The sequence below is a fragment of the Oreochromis aureus genome, linkage group 22 (genome assembly GCF_013358895.1).
Source record: "Oreochromis aureus strain Israel breed Guangdong linkage group 22, ZZ_aureus, whole genome shotgun sequence".
NCBI classification, from domain to species: Eukaryota; Metazoa; Chordata; class Actinopteri; order Cichliformes; family Cichlidae; genus Oreochromis; species Oreochromis aureus.
Window position 1 is genome coordinate 19,793,301 of NC_052962.1, and position 19,482 is coordinate 19,812,782.

Consider the following 19,482-nt stretch of genomic DNA (forward strand, 5'->3'; position numbering starts at 1 on the left):
AGTCTCATTCATGAGCAGTATTAGTTTTCTTCTAACATCTAACAAGTCTGCACGATGTGTTTCATAGTTTGTAACAAACCTTTTACAGTTAAACATAACATGACCGAAAAAGCAAAAAAAAAAAAAAAAAAAAAGAGAGAGAGAGAGAGAGAGAGAGAGAGAGAGAGAGAGAGAGAAATCACACAAATTATATGTTAACCTCATTTATTTTTAGTTAAGTAAACTCTAAAAATTCTAACATAGCTGGTGCTTAGAATACAGTTAAATAACTATTAAAAACAGATGATATAATATTTCTGTCCAGGTTGCAGTCTTCATCTTGAACATGCTGTTGCAAACTCTGCTCCTCTCGGTGGAAATGCGCCTTCTCTTTCCTCTTTGTATAAAAACATTTTAAAAGTCAGTTTAATCTCAAAATTCACTGTTAAATCCGAAACACACCAGATAAAGAAAAGCGAATAGTTCAGTCTAACACATGTGCCAGTGAATCATTAAACGTCTGTAAAACTCTGCAGTTATGAAACGTAACTTTAACCTCAGCCAAACCGATTTGCTCAGTTGTAAATAAAACAGCGAAGTAAACGTGACCCGACAGACAAAACCTGAGTGAATTAAGTCCAGCGTTTAACCACTGAGAGCTAAAACTCAGGTGAGGTTTCAAAGCTGTGTGCGGTGATTGGACATCAGCTGCCGATAAAGTGGGTTCGCCTATAAAGTCCTCTGTAAGGAAACAAGCTCCAGCAGCTCTGCGCTCGGGAAAAATACTATATTTACTTATGTTGTGCAGAAAATGCGCTGACATTGCGTTATATCAAGCACCGGCTGCCCAGTTAAACTGTGACTATCACCAGGTAACGTGGGCGTGTTTCTTGAATTAGCAGCAGGTGTTAAACAGCTGACAGGTGAGGAGGACGCATGCAGGTAAACTGAGGGCCTGCTGAGCTGATCGCTGGTGTCCTGAGAAACATGTCAGCTCGTTCTTTATGTTACAGAAGCACAGAGACACAAGACCAGGCGGAAAGAGACGATCGTTCGGTGAAAATGCGAATCTGCGAATGCAACATGTGGAACACGGAGAGTGGAATATGTAAACAAACCGGTTGACGTAACCCCCTCGGTGCACTCTGCATGCTGACTGTTAGCAGAGCTACTGAAATCTCTGAAAACATCTGAGCACTTTTGCAAACATGTTCTATGTTGACAACCTGACCAGACATGTGAAGATTACAGCGCGACATTCACGGCTAAAACACTGTTAAAAGTGTAGCTGGTGACAGAAAAACGGGGTATTTTAAAACTACACCACCACCATTGCTGCCTGTGATTTGAAACGCATTCTGGGATACCTGGCTGCCCCAAGTCTACAGAAGCAATCGATTATCTAGGATCGACCTGTTTTGACTTACATTGCACGGCAACCAATCAAATGTTAGAGAAGCTGCATGGGCAGCGTTAACCCCGCCCGTGAGTTTGATGGGTGAGGCTGACAGATAAAATTAATTCATGATGAGAGCCAGGCGCCAGGACTGCCAAAATGAAATAAATAAATATATCATTAAATAATTAATTAAATGTGTCAATAATTAATTAAAATGTGAAATACATAAATAATTAATTAAATGTGTCAATAATTAATTAATTAAATGTGTCAATAATTAATTAAAATATGAAATACATAAATAATTAATTAAATGTGTCAATAATTAATTAATTACATGTGTCATAACTATTTATTTAATTAATTAATTCCCATTTTAATTAATTATTGCCACATTTAATTAATTATTTAATGGTGTATTTAAGTAATTCATTATGGCAGTCCTGGCGTTCCATACTTAGAGGCCCTGAAGCTTGAAGTTATTACATTAAAAGGAAGGTGTTATCAAAAAAAGAAGTTACATGTCTGTTTATAGTTATTAGAGATGTACAAGATGTACCCTTGTCTGTAAACAATGACTGTACACAATGTATTTTTGACCTGTATTGACGTGTATGTGGGGGTGTGATCCTCTATGCTATAAAACCAGAACCCAGTGTATTTTTATCAGAGCAAATAAGCCATATGCTGATGATTGTTCTCCGTTGTCAATAAACTCATCGTTTGATTGCACTTTTCTGGAGCCTCCGTCGTTTGTTGTCTGATCTGCAGTTGATCGATCTCGCTTCAATGGTTAGACAGTTGAACCTCTGTCAAGCAATGAAAAGGCTTTCTTTCTTTCTTTCTTTTTTTAGATCTGGAGACTGTGGAGGTCATTTGGGTAGGTACACTGTAGTCATAAAGAGATGGACCAATACTCACATAGACTGTAGCTTTATAGACTGTAGCTTTTTAAGCAATGTTTAGCTGATTTTAACTGTGTGCCAGAAAAATACTCCCCTTACAGGGGCGGATCTAAAGGGTGGCATGTGCCACCGTAAAATGCTCTCTTGCCACCCCTAGTACCTTACCTAGTGCCTTAGTTTTGCATATGGCAGTGTTGTTTAAACCGGTCGGAGCGGGCACGCTCCGTTTTGCTTAACTATTTTTAAATCCCGGTAGCTCTGCAACCACATAAGCTAGAGCAATAATTTTTTTTGCATATGAAACCGGAGGAGTTGTACTTACATCTTATGCCATCAGCTTGTCCTAGGTCACAGTTTCCTTCCACATATAGCTTTGCAAAAACTGCATAAAAAGCGCTTGCAGCAACAAAAACATAATATTCCAGAAACACGTTTTGCCAATCCGATCAGCTGTTCACAACACTTCCTACGTTGGAATAGAGGTCAGCGCAAACTTTCGCATGTCCGCCATTACTTGCCCGAAACCGGGAGTGACGTCATTTTCGCGGAAATGTAGTTTTTTTTTACTATCAGGGCCTCAGAGCCTATACTGGTGTTTTTAAAAGTTATCTTTGACTTTATGACTTTCTGTGTCGTTTCTGGGATGCTTAGAACTCAAATTGCACTGCTGGAAATAGTTTATTTTGATGCATATGCTGCTTTTTTGCAAATTTGCACTATAATATTTATTTTCGTTTTTCCTGCAGTATATAAAAATTGGTGTATTTCAAAAATAAAACTATGAAGACACTCAAAATAAATTTCCTGTGGTGGGAAACTGTTTTGTGCAACTTTTTTGTATTTAAAGTTTTGAGGGATAAGCCTCTTAAATTTCTCTAACTAGAAATATATGTTAAAAAACAAAAACGATTTTCAATTTTTTTGTAGTTTATTGCACTTTTTTGCAATTTATGTAATTACTATGCACTTAATGCATACATATTATTAAAATTTGGGCTATAATGGTTGTATTGATGTATATCAACTTGAAATGCTCCCAAAATTGGCACTACAGCATGTAAAAATATAATATAAGCTCTGGCGGACTTTGTTCTATGGTAGGTCTTAAAGGGTAAAAGATAAGATAGCATTAAGACTTTGAGCCTAGCAATTCTAAAACTGAATTACATAATGTTACCACACCACCATCATTAGCAAATGGTTCAGCCCATAGTGATGAAAACTGTAAAATTTAAGCATGTAACAATTTAATTTTTTTCTAAAAAAAAACAGTGAAACTTAAGTTAGACTTGTTTCTGTAAATGTGGCGTAGCTTTCTGTTAATTTTGATTTTATAAATATATGTATTTATTATGAAGGCTATACAGTACATAAATCAAAATTAAATAACATGAAAAATAACATGTTTTATGTAACTGAAATGTTTAATGATGTGGGCTACAGAAAATAATTAAGTTATAGACTAAATTTTTATGAAACATGTGTATACTTACTGCATTTGAATCATTTTAACCATAATGGGGTGCCACCCCATGATTTCCATGCCACCCTAAGAAAATTTCTCTAGATCCGTCCCTGTCCCCTAGACCATTACACCACCAGCACGAGCCTGAACTGTTGAGCCGAACCCCACAGCGGGGCAGTGGCAGGGCACACCCTGGACAGGTTGAAAGTGTTACACAGGGTAAGCGCAGAGAGACATACACCCTTTATTTCATTATTTACTCCACATTTTTCCTCTCTTATTCTTTTGGTGAGCCCATGGGAGTTAAACCATCAGTTTACTGTTCTTAATTGACAGGAGTGGCACCAAGTGTGGTCTTCTGCTGCTGTAGCTCATCTGCTCTTCAGAGAGACATTTTCACCCAGATAATTGCCGCTCACTGGATATCTTCTCTTTTTGAGACCAAAATAATTTAAATCATCTTTCTTTCCAATTATGCTGGTCAATTAAAACTTCAACAGCCATGTGATTGGTTGATCAGATATCTGCATTAATGAACAACTGAACAGGTGTATGTAATAAGTAGTAACTGTACATCAGTAGAATCCCATAAATAATAAAATTAAAATAGAAAGGATGAAGAGGCTCAAACTGTTATATTTTACTTTAGCCTAGTTGTAAATTGTGCTGGTAGGCCTTCACATTCATAGTGATATGGCAACAAAGATGCCCATCCAACTTCGAATTTAACGATATCTGAAGGCTTGTATCTTGACGATATATTTATTTTAGGTTAGCCATAGTTCTTTATGGATTGGAATAATTTATATGCAATATTATGTCTTATTCCATTCATGCCACCTTATTACAAGCCACAGCTACAACCGTTGGCTTATTGTTGGGCCTAGTTAACCATTGGCTTTTTACAGAACCTCTCACTACACATGAATAAACAGTGGGCACATAACGACTTCGCTATCTATGCAACCGCATGCTTTGCGATAAGGACCTTGTGCTTTAGGATAGTATGGACTGTAAGACTTTGTTTAGCACTGAGAGTTGAAAATCAGATTCATTTAGCACTGAAACTATCTAGGGGGGCATACAGTAAAAAACTTCTAAAGAGATTCTAGCTTTGTGCTCAAATTTTTGGAAATAAATTGAAAAAGAGAAAAGGGAGTCCAATTTCCTGTCCAGTGGAAATAAGATCAGACATTCCACCAATCTCTGATAGCTTTCTTTGGAAATGCTACTATGGCGTTAATGTTCTCATCTTTTTTGTCCTTTTGCTGTTCTCTGCCTTCTATTTCTGCAAACACCTTGTATCATGGTTCCTGGAGTTGACACAAATTGCAAACACAGAAAAAATATCAATATATCAGAACATAAATAAATACATAAGATAAAATTATACACAGTAAAATAAATGAACAAAATGATGAATAAATGATTATTCAAATAGGAAATATAGACAATACATTAATGAATGAAAATTCAATAGTAACTAACAATGGAGTTACATTTTCTATTTGTCTCTATTTATTTTATTTATCATATTAGGTGCATTTTCTTGGATTTTGGATGATGTTTTTTGAGTCATTAGTTGATGTATTGTTATTGTCAGTTTTGACAGGAACTTTTCTCCGTGTACCCTAAAGACTTGAGATTTGCTGCCACCTAGAGGCTATTTTCTAATAATTCAAGTCAACTATTTGGTGGTCTTTTGCTTTTGCATATAGCTATGTATAGCTATCTTTACACACACACACACACACACACACACACACATATATATACATATATATATATATATATATACAGAGATAGATGGATATAGAAATAGATATAAACACACACACACACACACCCACACACACACACACACACACACACACACACACACACACACACACACACACACACACACACACACACAATTGTTTCGCCTCTAACCGTTTATCAGAAACAAAAGGGGAGACACCCTCACTATCAGCTGTCACAGCAGGGTTGGCGCTCTGTTATGCAGGAGGACATTAGGTGTGTCAGGGTTTGCCTGGAGGAGAGGAGACTGTGGCAGAGTGCTTTACAGGCTCCTAAACGCTCATTACAGGCACCGCCAAGTCAACTAAATTATATATTGGGAGTCCCTGCAGTTGATTTCAAAATAAAACACACGTATATAGAATATAATTTAGCTTTTTCGTAGTGTTTGACGTTTACTCAAATTGTTTGGGAGCCTCACAGTTTAATTTAAAAAACAAACAAACAAGTAAAAAAAACCCAAACAAACCACATATTCTCTCTGCTTAGCATATTACATATACTTCACATGCACCTGTTAAGAGTTTATGATTATTTTCTGGTTGTATAAAATGTTAGCTGGCAATGAGACAACCAGCTTTCAGTTTTAAATTTAATGTAATGCGTTTATAAATTTTGTAGTGCTTAAAAAAGAAAAAAAAACCCGTACATATTCCAGTTATTTAACCCATCGGGTTTATAAGTTGGAGCCATGACACCAGCATTTATTTTCAGTGCATTCATTATGGTATTTTATTCTGATGTTAGTTCCGCGTTGTCTGTTTTAATTTGAAGCAAGAAAGAAATTCTTTGTTAGACTAAAACATTTTGAGGCACGTCTTGTATAAATGTTGCTGTGCAAATTTTATTTATTTATTTATTGTTATATTATAATTTTATTTTGTAAATATTATTTTGTAATTATTTATTTTTACTTTCACTCTTTGGTCCCTCAGTAAAATGATTTATGGCTACTTTTATTCTGGAGGAGTGCGCACTTCCGCTCATGCCCTCGTTATTGCCCAGCGACTTGACGCAGCTCGTCACAGACCACCAGGCGCACCGGCAGCCCCCGTCTCTGCTGACTCAGTGCCTTACCAGCAGTCCCTTCACCCCGAGATAGCATCCAGCAACTGACGCACACTCCTCCGGTCAACACGCCCAGGCACTACCGTACAGAAATGGCTAAGACCGCGATCGGTGAGTTTTGCACTTTATGTGTGAGTGTTTTAGTGACATTACAGCGGATTCGCAGTTTGAGGAGGATGAGAGGCAGTGGCGACACCCATGGCACAAAAGGATGCTGAGGGTTGATGGGAGGGAGCGGCCAGACTCCTTCGCAAGTCACTGCTAAATATGTGATGAAGTTGTAAATCGCATGCAGCATTTTGAAGATATATTATTATTATTCTTAAATATTGTTTTGGTCTTTAAAAGTCTAATCGATTTTGTCTAATCGTAAATCCAGATCGGTGCCGATCAGTGAGGGGAGTTTGAGGTTCAGTTTGCCGTGTGAACGAATGACGCATATTTATTTATTCAGCTGAAAGAAAAAAACATATATATCTAAATACTCCATAAATGCAAAAGCCGGGCTGTTTTCCCAGCCTGCACAGCATCATCTTGTCGATGCCTGCCTGCCGCACCTGCCTCTTGTTGCCTGACTCAGAGCCGTGCAGCATAATGCAGCGCCAGCGACCCCACCCAACATCTCCGGTCCCTTCAAAGCAAATCAGCCGCTCTCCAAGGGTGTGAAATATTTCCCCGTGACAAATCTCATTATTAAAACTGGGCCATCCTATGTAACTGCGCTGTGTAAAGCCCGCTGAACCAATTTTGTGGTTACCGCCAAAGACGTGAATCAAAGAGAGATAGAGAGGGGGGGTGGAAAAGAAAGAAAGAAAAGGAACTGCTTTGCATTCGAGGGAAGAATTTACGACAAGGGATGGAAATATCAGACACCATTCCTGTTGGCAAGGTTATTGATAGTAACTGGGGCCTTTTATTTGATAAGAGTTTTATGATTGGGCTGCAAATGATGCTTGAAGGCAAACATGACGGCATTTGGCATAAATATTCAGGGGAGATAAAATGGAATGCATGCTGTGGCAGGTGGAAGGCCTTGTGTCAGTATATGCATCTCAACATCCAGGTTTCATGTGGGCATTTTAACCCGTCTCCTCTTCAGACCATAAACACTGCATGGGAGCTGCAGGGTTGCCAAAAAAGAAGCCCTGCCCACCATTAACGCGTGTGCTTGTGTGTTTGAGGAGAAAAAGAGCAGTGTGTGTGTGTGTGGTCAGTCTAGGGGATGGTGTGTTTGTTTTCTGCATGGTTGACATGCTGATGGATGCAGGGGCACGCTGAGGGACAGTGGTAAGGGTCCTTGTGTCTGCACTCAGTGAAACCAGCAACTAAACCCTGGCTGTTACATTTATTCCCCCCTCCTCCTCCCCCTTCTCCTCTTCCTCCTTGTCCTCCTACGCCTTCTCTTTTTTCCTCCGTGATTTGAGCTGTGGACAGGCGGACAGGATGGGATGGGCATGGAGCAGACACTCCGCCATCATGCCAGTCAGCATTCAACGGGTCGCTGAGTTCATGTAGGTTGTGCAGAAGCGCAAGAGTAGTCTTAATGTTTCAGAACCAAACTGCTGTTTCACGTTGAAAAAAAAAAAGACTTTCATGGATCGGTGAATATTACACAACTATATGTAAGGACAGAAAGGGAGCCACCAGAAACATGTGAGTTTGTTGGTTATCTTAAAGCCTTGACAGTATATTATAGATCAGGACCACTCCTGTGTGCTTTAAGGCTTCTAAGCACTCTTCCTGATCCCTATCACGTCCACTTGTCATATCCAATTAGGTGTGGTCATTCAACTAGCTCCATAAAATCTGTGCACAAAACAAAAGCAGCTTGGATAACGGCACATCCAAAATCTCATCTTAACATGTCTCCCAGGTTTGTTTGTCTGTCTCCATGTCTGCCTGCCTGCAAGATCACGCTAAAAACTGCTCTGCGAAAACCTGACGGGGAGGCGGAGCACAGCTAAAAGGAGAAGCCATTAAATTTTGATGCAGAGCCGAGTCACTTTCTTTAAAATTGCGAAATAGGGCACTGGCCTTGGAGGAGGATGCGCTCGCTCTGCCCTTTGCAGTTCATCCTGATTAATCACTCGGCCCATCGATCTATGCAGCACACTCCCATTACTGGTTCAGATGACTGTTGCTTTTTAAGATAGGCCGAGAGGAAGAGGTGACATCAGTCCAGTGGTGATCCATGATGTGCTCATAAAAATTTACATGTGGGTTAAAGACAGTTCAGACATTTTAACATCCTTGGCAAGTCTGGCTGTTCTCTACAGACTCAAGAGTATCTTATAGACACAACCTCATTATTTTAAACATATATTAGAAACCCCATTTTCTCTTTTAATATTTCCTGGCACAGTATCATCATATCCACCACCTTGATTTAAGCAGTTTGTTGATTAATGATAATATTTGGTGTATGCAGTTAGTTTGGGTTTATATTACAGATATTAGAGCACACTAAAGAACTACGTCACAGCCTGTCATCATCACCTAGGGGAGCAGCATCTACTTACACGTGATTTGTAGACATCCATCACACTGTCAGCTTGGCGAGATGCCTATGATCAGCTTTCAAATGACAACACATTCCATTTCCCCCCCACTTTGTATACTGATTGTATAACACAGCCACGGTTTCTGTATGATCACTGTCCATACCTCTTTCTTTCATTTCCAGGGAACAGTTTTTAGCATTTTTACTGATATTTGCGCGTATTTGGGCACAGACTTTGTCATGTTTCAAGCAAAAGTGCTAAAACATACTAAAATTGGGGGGATTTGATGCTCTTCGCTTGTGATGCTCAGCTGATGATATTGATTGTGGTTGTTAGCTGCAGGCTCACATATTGGTAGCTATTAGAAATTTTCCCTACCTGCCCTTCATCGTCCGGCTGCTCTAATATTTCCCGCAATGGCCAATTTTGCTCTTAATAACCTTGTGATTTTATTGCTGATGGGCGATTTGAGTGTAAAGGGCTTGTATGTGCCGAACAGGAGCGCCAAACTCGCGCTGCTGTGACTCTACAGCACCCAGGAGGGCAGTGGGGATTTGATGCACAGGGTCATATTTTGTAGGGCACGTTTTGTAGCCAATTTGCTCCTAGTGCTGCTAAGAGTGTCATTTCGTTTGTTTTTCCACCCCGTGTGTCTTTTTACTCAATGTGGCTATCCAATAAATTCTTGTAATGGTGTTTTTTAAGACTGCATGAAGCAGAAGGGAGGAAGAGTGTGGCTGAGGGGGAAAAAAGGCTCCAGGAAAAATACCAAATAGGGGTGTGGCGGTTTGTGGCAACGCACTCTCTCTGAGGAGATGCTGGGAGTGTGGGTGAAAAAACAGAGAAAGAGAGTGAGAGGGAGAGTGCATCAGCGACAGATGAGACGGAGGCTTGGGGATGCAGAAGGTGCTGGGGAAGAGGGATGCTTGCGGGGGTGGAGGTAGTGTGGATATTGATGATCTGCACTCTTTTGGCTGATGGATTGGAAGAGGAAGTGCAGTTTGATGGCTGTGTCTGTGGTTGTGGGACGGGAGGAGCAGCTCTGACTGGTTGGAACCAGCCTGATGGATTGGAGTGGGAGCAGTAAAGTGTTGATGTCCCCGTCTGAAATTACTTCATCTCATCTTAAACTGACATATATCACTTCGGCACGCCTGAAGCTCTGCCAGAAACCTTTGTTTGGAACGCCGTTGCTAGCCATTTTAATGTGTGTGATCCTCTGGGAATGACCATATTATTACACTGCTTACAGAAGGAATTCTCTCAGGAGGAATACAGTAGCACTTTAATGTTTCTACATAATAGTGATGCTCATATATTTTTGATTATGGAAATGAAAGGGGGGGGAAATGTGGGTTTCAGACATGGAGAGCTGTTTCAATTCACAGCAAGCGGTTCTTGTCCAAGTCAACAAAGAGAATCAATTTAATTTAACAGTCATAGAAAAGCAAAAAAAAAGTGTTTGCACCTTTATTAATAACCAGGATAGAGCTGCAATCATGGGCGAATTTATCCACTCATCCATCAATACAGATAAAGTCTTCTTTTTTATGTCATTTGCTGCTTTTTCCAGCTAAAGTGAGATACTTAACAACCTCATCTCAACTTCAGTGATTAACCAATTTGTCAAGAAAATCACCATCAAATTAACAGATTATGAAAAAATCATTAGTTGCAGCCAGAACTGCAGAAACTGTAGATCCACAGGAAAAAAAGGCCCCGCCCAGACTCAGCAACCAGTAAAGAGGAATATCTGCTGATCTGCTCCATTAACCCAAATTACCCGCTCCACTGAATTGTTAACTGTCTGAGTCTTCAGCTGTCAAGTGGAGTTGTACGTACGAGAACATGGCTGCTGGGGTCTTGACATATACACAGCCCCGTAATGAGCCAGTGACACCCTCCAAGTGGGTCCACCCCCACCCCCATCAGCAGAAATGGTGCAGTCCAGTAATTATGAGTTTAAGTGGCATCCACCTGAGGTGGCTCCTTCCATTAAGCTGTCCTGAGGGCAGTGGGCGGTGGCAGCGATTCCAGCGGGAGCTGATAATCCTTCCGTCTGTGATTTCAGTTTAAGTCAGAAAGGTGTTAGCATCATCGCAAGGCTACACCTCACCACTCGAGTGTTTTCTCACCCTCTCACCCCTTTTCTCTCTCTCTCTCCTTTCATCTCATAGAAATTGCACTCTTTTCTGTTTCTTTCATCTTCATCCTATTCTCTCTCTCTCTCCTTTCTTCCAATAATTCTCTTTTGTTTATCAGCCTCCCTCCTGCTGTGCTCTTACTCTTCCCCTCTTCCTCCTCAGGGAAGGGGCTAACAAGGCCATCAGAGAATAGCAAGAGCTACATCTGAGAGTTTATCACATTACGGTGGCGTCTGCCCGTCTGCAGGGCAGAAAGTGAGACGCAGGGAGAAGAGAGAGTGAGAAGGGAATGAGAGAAAAGAAGTGGCTTGGATTAATCACACTGTACCCCACCACAGAGAAGCTCTTTCACAGTAAATCTCATTTCTGGCGTTGGTACTGTAGCCTTCTGCAAATCATGAATCAATGTGCCACATTTCAGCCCTGAAGGCCTTGTGCTCTGGGTGATGGATTATGCCATACAATGACAGTTGGCATGCAAATCTGCACCATGAGGCAGTGCACCTTGACAGATGCGGTCCTTATGTGCAAACGCAGAATATTTCACAACCTGCAGCGTGTTGCAGATATTTTTGCCTTGCTCTCTGCTGGGACTGCTGCTGAACTTAAAGTACAAATTACAAAGGTGTAGGTGCCAAAAACACAAGAATAAAAAAAAAAAAAAGAACAAGGTTACACAAGGTTGTTCTTTTCTTTTTTTCTGTCTGCCCTTCAGAGTATTTGTTCCTCCCTGCAGGGGCGTAGGTTGCCAAACACAGCAACTATGAATTGCTGCCAGCTCCACTTCAGTGTTATTAAGTTTTTGGATTGTAAATGGACCATGGGATGGACAGCCATACTGCTGTGCTATGCTGATAAGCTAAACCAGTAGCTGTTAACCTCCTCTATCCATAAGCCACAGTCTAAGAAGATAAAAAACCCCAAAGATTATCTGGCTTCTAAAATTACCTGAAAACCATGCAACTAATCGCTGATTACCTACAGAAAAGCTGTGAAGCACAAGGGCGTTGGTCTGCCGGCGTTAATAAATAATAGGCCGAAATAAATGCATAGCTAATGATGTGTGGAGAATCCTGTGGGGATGGAAGCATCTTGACTGTTGGGGAAATTAGGTCAAGTAAGGACACATCCGTCGTGCTCCCCTCACAGCTCAGTGGAAACAAAAGCCTCAAAATGTCTGCAAAACCCTGAGCAGTTCAGCTGCAGCAGACATCCTTTGATGAGATTTCCTTTTGGACGTCTTGATGAATAATTATCCCTCCAAAAATGTTAATATTTACATCAAAGACCTCCCGTGGAAGTAGAAGTAGGTTACAGATGTTTCATCTTTTTTCTGTGTTACTGGGTTAATATTTTGCCTGCGTGCATGTTAGAGGCGCGGCCCTAAGTGTGCACGATAGTGAAGTAAGCAGAAGTAATATTTCACGTTTGTATCCACAGCTTACAAAGAGAAGATGAAGGAGATTTCAGTTCTCTCGCTCATCTGCTCCTGTCTGTATCCCGAGACCCGCAAAAATATCATGGGCGACTATGAAGGTAGGGTTGAAATAAGCCTCCTGTTTTATCCAAAAGCACCTAAAGGAAGAAAGAAAGGCAGAGAAAAGTGAGAATTGTCTTTCTTTTGTTCGTTTTTGTTGCACACGCATGCAGATATGGACATAAAGCCCATTAACAAGCGCGCCTCAGGCCAGGCCTTTGAGGTCATCCTGAAGCCGACCTCCCCTGTATCTGAAGTGGCCCACTGCATCACCAGTCCCCCAAAGAGGGACATTTCCCTGGAGGATATCCAAAAGAAGCTGGAGGCAGCTGAGGACCGAAGACGGGTAAGGATTTTCCCCCCACAGAGACACAAAAACATCAAGTGTAAGAAAACAAAATAATGCCAAGTAAAAGCACAAAATCATCTTCAAGTTTACAAAGTATTGCTGCTATGATGTTATAATCAGTTGACTTCCCTTGAAATCTAATTTTACATAAATGTGCATCACATTGGCTGCTGCAGCCTCGAGCCTGTCATGAAAAATCGAGGCTGACATCGGCTAATTCGTGCATCCCATTGATTCAAATGTCAATAGAGTGAGTCCAGCACCTGACAAATCCAACAACCCAGCAACAAATCAATCAACCAATCAATATCACTGATTTTTTTAACACCGACTACCCAATACTGTCAGGAAAACACACAGTGTACTGCATAAATTATCATACATAGTAAATAATTCATTATAGTTTTTTAAAAAATTAAGCCGTTGAGGAGAGACCTTTTCCTAGATCATTTTAAACATCTGCATCTGTTGCACCGTCTCTGACTCACTCTCAGAGACATAAATCAATGGGTGGTCAGATTTCAGTAAATCACATTTAGGAACAAATTTAGGAAGACATCTTCTCTCCTCTTCCTCCTCCAGTCCCAGGAGGCGCAGGTGCTTCGGACCTTGGCTGAGAAGCGGGAGCACGAGCGCGACGTGCTGATGAAGGCCTTGGAGGAGAACAGCAACTTCAGCCGCATGGCTGAAGAGAAGCTCCAGATGAAAATGGAGCAAATCGAGGAGAACCGGATGGCTTACCTGGCTGCCATGATGGAGCGCCTGCAGGAGAAGGTGAGGAGCGGAGAGAGTCCCATCTGAAAATTATTCTTCTTATTATCCGGCTAATAATAAAAATTATGTCACTGTGAGACTTTACAAACAGGCAAATAAATATTTTAGTTGTTACTTCATATTGTGTATAATACATACTGATGTCAGTGTGAATAAGAAATGGTGATTCTTGTTGTGTTGCTCCAACTACAAAATCCTCAGACAAAATATTGACGTGTGACCTCAGAAAGGCTGAGAAATCTTAAAGAAAAGCTACCTTGTGTTGCGCTTGTATTCATAAATCTATCACTAAGTCAAAGTAGTATCTGCTATTTTCTGATTAGCACTATGAAAACTTGGAATAAGCTAATGACTTAATAACATTTGTCTTTACTATAAGAGTCCAAAACAAACAGCTGAACAAACTGAAAGTGACTCTGCCATTACACACAGTGACATAATTACCATCAATGTTTTATTTCAGTTATGAATCTGATAATGAAACAAACCAGTAAAGACAATGTGTTTTTACAGCTGAAGTACTGGGTAATATTCTCGTGTTCATAAAGGCAAGAATAAATAGGAACTATATTATTAAACTAGGCTAATGAATGCTTGTTAGCTGATCACGATCAGCCCCCATTACTCAGTATACAAAAGATGCACGTAGCTACTGTGACATCACCCACTGGTCTGAAGCCTGAACAGCCTCTGCCATGTTGTATTTTCTGAAGGGCCAAAGCTTATCATTAACCCCACCCACACAAGCCTAGAGACCAGTTGGGGACTGCCTGACAACCACCAGTTGCTAAGAAAAAATGTGTATTCCCTGACTGGTTGGAAATGGTTGTTGGCAGTTGCTGTAAGCAGTGGTTGCTAAGGCAAAATGGTTTTTACCCAATCAGTTGGGGCGTCGATGCAGCTGTTACTATGTGAAATTGTTTCATAGACAGGTACATGGCGTCCCAACAAAACCTCCTTGTGATTGCCTTGGCTACTAGCAGATTGCTGCAGTTGCCCATAGTTGCATGGAAGATGCCAACTTGTCTGCAAACACTTGCCAAATATTTGTTAAGCAGCAGTAAAACACGTCTCTAACAAAGAAAACATCACTTTTTGTAACATATTGGTTGGAGTGGTAGGACACAACTTAAAAAGTGTCGCACTTTTTCAAGTTTCATTAGCACTCGGTTATTAGTTAGCAGGCGTTTGCAATCAGTGTCTTCCATGCAGACTACAAGCAATCTGTTAGCAGTCAAAGCAGTCAAAGCAGTCACATGGGTGGGGTTATGGTGCAGCACCTTCTTTGCTCGTGACACCTCTAGCAAACCTGATACTGAATACCTTGTTTTTTGTTTTTTGTTATTTTTCTGTGTGACTGAGGTCATACTTGGACGATCTAGCTAAGGCTAGCTTGTTTAGCAAGCTAAGGACAGTCACCACCAGTTGGGAGCTAGTTGCTTATTCAGTACTCGTGTTCTCCACCATCATTTTGAAACGTCTTGCACATTTCTCAAGTTATCATTGGCAAAAGACAGAATGACATTTAAACTCAAAATCGCCTTTGGGCAGTAGGTCTGGAAATAGATTTTACTGCACAAACACACACGCTCGCACACACACATGGACTGTAAAGAGGAAAACAATACAAGCCGTGCTCTCACGGCTGGTAAAAATAGCAAGAGGGGAAATGAAGTCCAGGGGTCAGCATAGGGAAGCTGTTGCTGTGAACAGGGGAGAAAAAAATGTCAGGAAATGGCTGGCAGCGGAGAAAAACGTGACATCCTCAATGTGTGTGTTTATGTTTTTTCTAGGAGAAGCATGCACAGGAGGTGCGCAGGAACAAGGAATTGAGAGAAGCACTGACAGCGTGAGAAGCCCCAACTGGTTCCATGTCCCACCTCCACACCCTCCACAGCCTTCCCCAGCCCTGAGGAACGCCCCACCCCGCTCCTTTCCCCACCCGTATCCCACATTTCCCCACCTCTCCACCCCCACCGCCATACTCCCCCTACACTAGTACAAACCACCACAGCCTGAGGTGCCACCCCGACACAGCGGGAGCTTCAAACGGAGTTGGGGGTGGGAAAAATGCAAAAATGATTAAAAACAAAAGAAAGATCAATGTATCCTGTCCACTCTTCCCAAAAAAAAGAATGTTTTTGCTCCGTTTCAAATGAGAGGAAAAGAAAAAAAATCAAATTGACAAGTGACAGTGGTTTATGTAAATACTTCCTTTTTTTGTTATATACAGTACGATACAAGCAGCAGAAGTATTGATTGCAGTGTGCCATTTTTATATATAAGTTTCTTCTCCTTGCATATATGGATGTAATGATTTGTTCATTTTCATGTTTAGTTTTTTTTGTTCATTTCAGCCTGAGAATGTTTTCTTTTTTAGATTTCTCTTGTGTGATTACAGGCTTAGGTGTTTGTTGTGAGTTTGCCAGCTAGCTGATGGTTCGCGGTGACTGCTTGCGTCCTCACACGGCCTGCATCCTGGCTCCGTTCCCTTCGTCCCTGCAAGTGGCCGCTTACTCATCTGACCCAGCAGATCTGCGAGGCAAAATTAGATAGTTTTGGCAAGAGTGATTTTCCATCCGGTTTATGCCAGTGGTCCAATTAGTGAGGAGCAAGTGCAGGAAAGCTGACAGAGGGCAAAGGGGGACAGTTTTGCGTTCATGTGAGGACCGCAAGCCGTCGTCGCACATCCACTCCTGTGAGGTAGGTAGTGACTGTACCACAGGAGGCCACTTTAGCATTTAATGAGCCCATCCTCATCCTTCTTCCTTCCGTCTGCAAACTGTTCATCTCTCCACATACATACATATATATATATATATCTACTGTAAAAGCACTCACTCACATGCTCTCCACACAGGAACCACAGAGCTCAGGCAGAGCGTGCTAATTTCTGTCCATCTGGCACCGGAAAGCTCATCCCTGACAAATGGCGGGCCTCTTATATTCCTCTGAAAACAGGCTTCCAGTCACATTTAAATCACATGTTACTGTAACGTACAACACCACTGGGGACAAAGTGCATCCTGAAGTGCAAAAACAAAATAATAATAATAAAACCTGCTACTGTGAAGCTTAAGTTGGAGAAAAAAAACAAAATAAATCCCAGTTTTCTCCATTTCACAAAGGCTAGAGTAGTCCGCGACATCGCCATCACCTACTGGGAACCATCGCACTTCACTCCAAGACACTTTAAATGCCACTGTAAGGTCAGCACAAGAAAGACTTCTAAGCCATAAAGACAGGTATCACTGCAGCAGCGATTCATGAACACAGTATTTCCATCTGTAAAGGTGTATATGAGTGTGATAAAGTATCCGAATGGTTTGTAACCAGGGGTGTTGAAGCCTGAGGTTGAACCCTGTTGGTCACGCACGCACAGTTGGCCCATAGATGTGTGTGAGTGTGTGTGTGTGTGTGAGTGTGTGTGTATTTCAGAAACGGCGGGTAGATAAACCAATCCTTGTGCCATGTGATATTGATCCGGTTAAATATAAATAAACACCATTACAGTCAGAAGTTCAGCACAGACAGCGACTCTCCTACCTGCCTCTCTCTCACTCTCTCTTTGTCTCCTCTATCCATTTGTGTGTTTCCCCCTCTCCACGTATATCTTTGTGAGCAAGCAGTGGTTAATAAAGATTTGGGGTTCAGTGAATGAAACCGGCTCTCAGAGTGACTTCTTTCCTACATGCTGGTGTTTCCGGTGGACTGTTTTCTTTATGTAACTGAAACAAAATGTCAGGTCAGAACAATGCGTGGATAAACACGTCTGTAGATGAATTATTCAGCTTCAGTGACTGTTTGAACTGTACAACAGTCACCACCTGGATTTAACTGAGCAAACAGGTATGAGCCTTCCACTGGGTAATTACTGTAGTGATTAACCTGTTTCGGCTGTCAGCAGGTTATTTAACCCTAACCGATGCAGCAATTAGTTTCTCATTTCTTAAACCAGAAGGTGCTAAATATTAACCAGCATCAAGCAAAGAAAACAACGAAGGAGACTGCTGAAACTGCTAAAGAACTGTACAATGCATTATGAAAATGTGGAAGGACAGGAGTGTGTTAGAGGATACCCACATGCTAAGTGCAAAGAGAACTCAGGGGATTGGGACTAAACAGCTTTTAGCTTTAAGAAAACCACTTATCAGTGAGGCAAACTGGGGAAAAAAACATGCTTTAATTTGGTAGGGAGCATGAAGATGGGACTGGATGTTGAAGAAAAAAGGTCGTGTTCTCAGATGAATTCTGTTCCAGACTGATGACCGTATCAGGGAAAGAAGAGAAGTGGATAAAGTGGTGCAACCATCGTGCTTAGTGCCCCCAGTGCAAGCCTGTGGGGCAGTCTTATAAGCTTGGGTTGCTTCAGTTAGTCCACTCCAGGTTCAGCAACATTAAAAAGAAAAGAGAGATTCTTCCATCAGTGTAATTTTTCTTCCTTGATGCAGTGAGGATATTGCAAGGTGACAGCGTCAGGATTCATCGGGCTCAGACTGTGACGGAGTGGTTCAGGGAGCACGAGGCAGACCATTAACCCCACTGAGACTGGAGAAGTCGTCTGACTCTCTCATCATGAATACAAGATATCAGTGAAAAATTAATGCAACTCTGCAGTAAACAAATGCCATAACACTGCATTAGGTTATTAAAATGTTTTGATTTATATACTTTTATTTAAAAAGGGAGGGGCGGCCATCTGCCCGACCAGTTGGGGTGAGAGATCAATACCTGAACCAGTTTAGGGCTACTAAAGTAACTTCTCTGGCATTTGTTACGAGCATCGTGCTGCAGTCAGCTGCTTTACACAAACACCAAAGAAAAAGAGACACAAAGTCATAAACATAGATAAAACATTAAAGATTAGATGGGGTCTAACTACACATAAAATCATGCAATAGAAAGAAAAATTATGGCCTCCGGTGATGAATTTGATTGAGAGCATTTTTTTGTAATAACTGTCTGCAGATTTTGGGTTAATGTCATCATTTGATCACAAAAAGGCATAAAGTGAAAATCTGACATCAGCCCCAATTCAAAGGAAAATGAGAGTAATGAAGGCCGTATTTGCACATGAGCTTTTCCTGCTATGACAAATAGAAGGCCAGTTTACGAGGCTGTAATTTGAGTTATATGGTTCCAACTTGTTTATTATACATGACCACCTTTTTAAAATGTTCATCAAGATTATATGGAGACATAGAAATACAGCATAAATGCCTGAGCATTTCCATTACATCTATAGAGAGTGTTTATACTCTTATCTGTTTGTACTATTATCTGCTCTAAAACATGTTTAAAATAAACTTTCAAAATGTACTTTTTATTTCAGTGCATTAATACAACAGAAAACATTAAATGCTATTAGAATAGTGTGCATTTTTGCATTATTGCTTTGACATACAAAATATAAGATGTCATTACGCATAATAGGTTTCCTTAACTTCTTTCAGCCCTTTTCCTTGTGAAATATTCCCATTTTGCTGTGATTAGCAACACATCCTTTTCCCACCACGACTTGAAGCACCACTTATGACCAGTTGAGGGCGACAAAAGACAAGCTGTCTTCGCTCCACTTCACTGATCTTGCCTTTCGGCTGCACAGAGAGGCTTACATCACT

At 41.0% G+C, this 19,482-nt stretch overlaps 1 protein-coding gene across 1 annotated transcript; it reads left to right on the top strand.

Moving 5' to 3' along the window:
* Positions 1 to 6,561: 6,561 nt before the first annotated feature.
* Positions 6,562 to 17,524, top strand: stmn2b (stathmin 2b). The gene is made up of 5 exons (XM_031750143.2): positions 6,562 to 6,727; positions 12,702 to 12,797; positions 12,912 to 13,084; positions 13,670 to 13,861; positions 15,655 to 17,524. The coding sequence occupies exons 1-5, from the start codon at positions 6,709 to 6,711 to the stop codon at positions 15,712 to 15,714; spliced, it is 540 nt and encodes a 179-aa protein (XP_031606003.1). The 5' UTR covers positions 6,562 to 6,708; the 3' UTR covers positions 15,715 to 17,524.
* Positions 17,525 to 19,482: the final 1,958 nt, after the last annotated feature.